This window comes from Bison bison, unplaced genomic scaffold (genome assembly GCF_000754665.1).
Source record: "Bison bison bison isolate TAMUID 2011002044 unplaced genomic scaffold, Bison_UMD1.0 scf7180017864364, whole genome shotgun sequence".
In the NCBI taxonomy this organism is placed as follows: Eukaryota; Metazoa; Chordata; class Mammalia; order Artiodactyla; family Bovidae; genus Bison; species Bison bison.
In genome coordinates, this window is record NW_011494936.1 from 47325 (window position 1) to 49315 (window position 1991).

A 1991-nucleotide genomic window follows, 5' to 3' on the forward strand; every position below is an offset into this window, starting at 1 on the left:
TGAATCACAGCACGCCAGGCCTCCCTGTCCATCACCAACTCCCGGAGTTCACTCAGACTCACGTCCATCGAGTCAGTGATGCCATCCAGCCATCTCATGCTAGTCCTTAAATCCTATTGGGTGTTATTTGCCAGTGAGAAGTCTGAGTAAGCAAACTGTGCATGGAAATAAAGTTGGTTTACTTAACCTCTAGAAGTTTCCAGGTATATGAAAAAATTGATAAAACAAAATACAGTCTCTGTTTTATCTATTCCAGATTATAATATGTTAACTTTGATGAATAACAAAAGACATAAATAAAAAGAAGTGAATGATTAATACATGCCCAATACTTCTAAATTCATCAGTAATTAAACAAATTTGGGCCCCAAAGCCCCAAGAATCATCTATTTTTTCAAACTCAGTTTTTTTCATGTTCTTACGAACAAAAGGGAAAATGGCTCTCTCTTTTAAAATATTCACTCACAAATAAATGATGACTGAGGATGTTAATATATGGATGGAAGAAGCTCTCACATACCCTGGCACTTTGTCGGTTCACTTTCTTCTCCTCATCAGGAAGGGGAGGCATTGGATAAGGGTATTTTCTGCTGGAAGCAATAGACCCAGTTGACGAAGAAGGAGACTTGGCAGGAGATAAAGTCCTGAGACGTTGAGAACACATGAGATACATATTATGTAATTACCTAAAATCTTTTCAAATTCTGAAAAGTGGGCTCAGAAGGAACCCTCTGATATCTACTTTCATAGGCCACTACTGCAAAGATTTAACTACTGGGACATACTCTGTCATTCACAACACTGGAATGTCAGCTAGTGTTTATCTTCCTAATTTCATAACTGCAATGGATTGTTTAAATCTTAGCACACAGAATCATACTTCTCAGCTAGAAAGCAAATAATGAGGTTTTTTTTTTTTTTTTTAAACAGAGTTTTAAAAAGTTAAAATGAAGGAGAGATTAAAAATATTCTAAGAGCTCATAATGGTAAATTAAGTGTACAACGTATTAATAGTCTGTCTTATTTTATGACAATGTAGAAATTTTTTAGAACAGTAATTCCAATTGTATGTTTAAGATCTTAAAATATGATGCAATTGATACATTTATTAGTTACTAAGTCACACACCAGTTTATACAAAACTCATGCATTCAGAGGCCAGTGTGTTAGTCGTGACAGAACAAAGGCAGATACGAGGGTTTTAATAACAGATTAGTAAACATGCAAGCGGTAAGGAGTGCAGAGTTCCAGCCAAACAAAGAGTCTGATGAGAACATAAAAAATGGTCTGATTAGTCCCTACAATCATCATAGCTGTATAGGGGAGGATTCTAAGCCATGGACATAGATCTTGATAACTCATGTAGGGTATACTGTCATGTCGAAAAGGGGGCAACACTTTAATGACTGGAATTTTGAAACACAACAACAAAAACTCTTCTTATTTGGAACATGTGTTCTCATCATGGAGATATTCCCTATGAAAAATGTGCATGAGCTCTTGGTGTATTATACTGCTCTTGTTTTATTCAGCATGTACAGTGGTAATATCCATGACTAAGCAAAGCACACTGGAAAAGCCCATATCTGCTATTTTGTTTTTAAAGTGAAAAAAAAAAACAGCTGAAAATGAAGAACCTCAACTTATACTGTGTCAATGAAAAATAGGCATGATCATTTAGCAGTAGCTACCCATTTCACAAACGTTACCACTACACATCCATGACTCCTCAATTCCTGGTACAAGGTGGAAATGACCCACATCACTGAAGTGGTTACACCTCGGTGCTGGAGCACCTGGGACTCATTTCAGCAGGGTGCATCTCACCTGCTGTGAGTGATTGATTTAGCCTGTGAGTGTCAGTGGTGCGGTAGCCTTCTGCTGCTGCTGCTTCTGCTAAGTCGCTTCAGTCGTGTCCGACTCTGTTCGACCCCATAGACGGCAGCCCACCAGGCTCCCCCATCCCTGGGATTCTCCAGGCAAGAACACTG

The 1991-nt window shown here is 38.4% G+C and overlaps 1 protein-coding gene across 3 annotated transcripts in view; it reads right to left on the reverse strand.

The window, feature by feature from the left end:
* ADAM22 (ADAM metallopeptidase domain 22) overlaps nt 1-1991 on the reverse strand; it is a 238154-nt gene that overhangs the window by 6890 nt on the left and 229273 nt on the right. For all 3 annotated transcript variants that reach the window (XM_010855352.1, XM_010855353.1, XM_010855351.1), the window contains one exon: nt 521-644. In XM_010855352.1, the coding sequence (XP_010853654.1) occupies nt 521-644 (124 nt within the window). The remainder of the gene's footprint in view (nt 1-520; nt 645-1991) is intronic.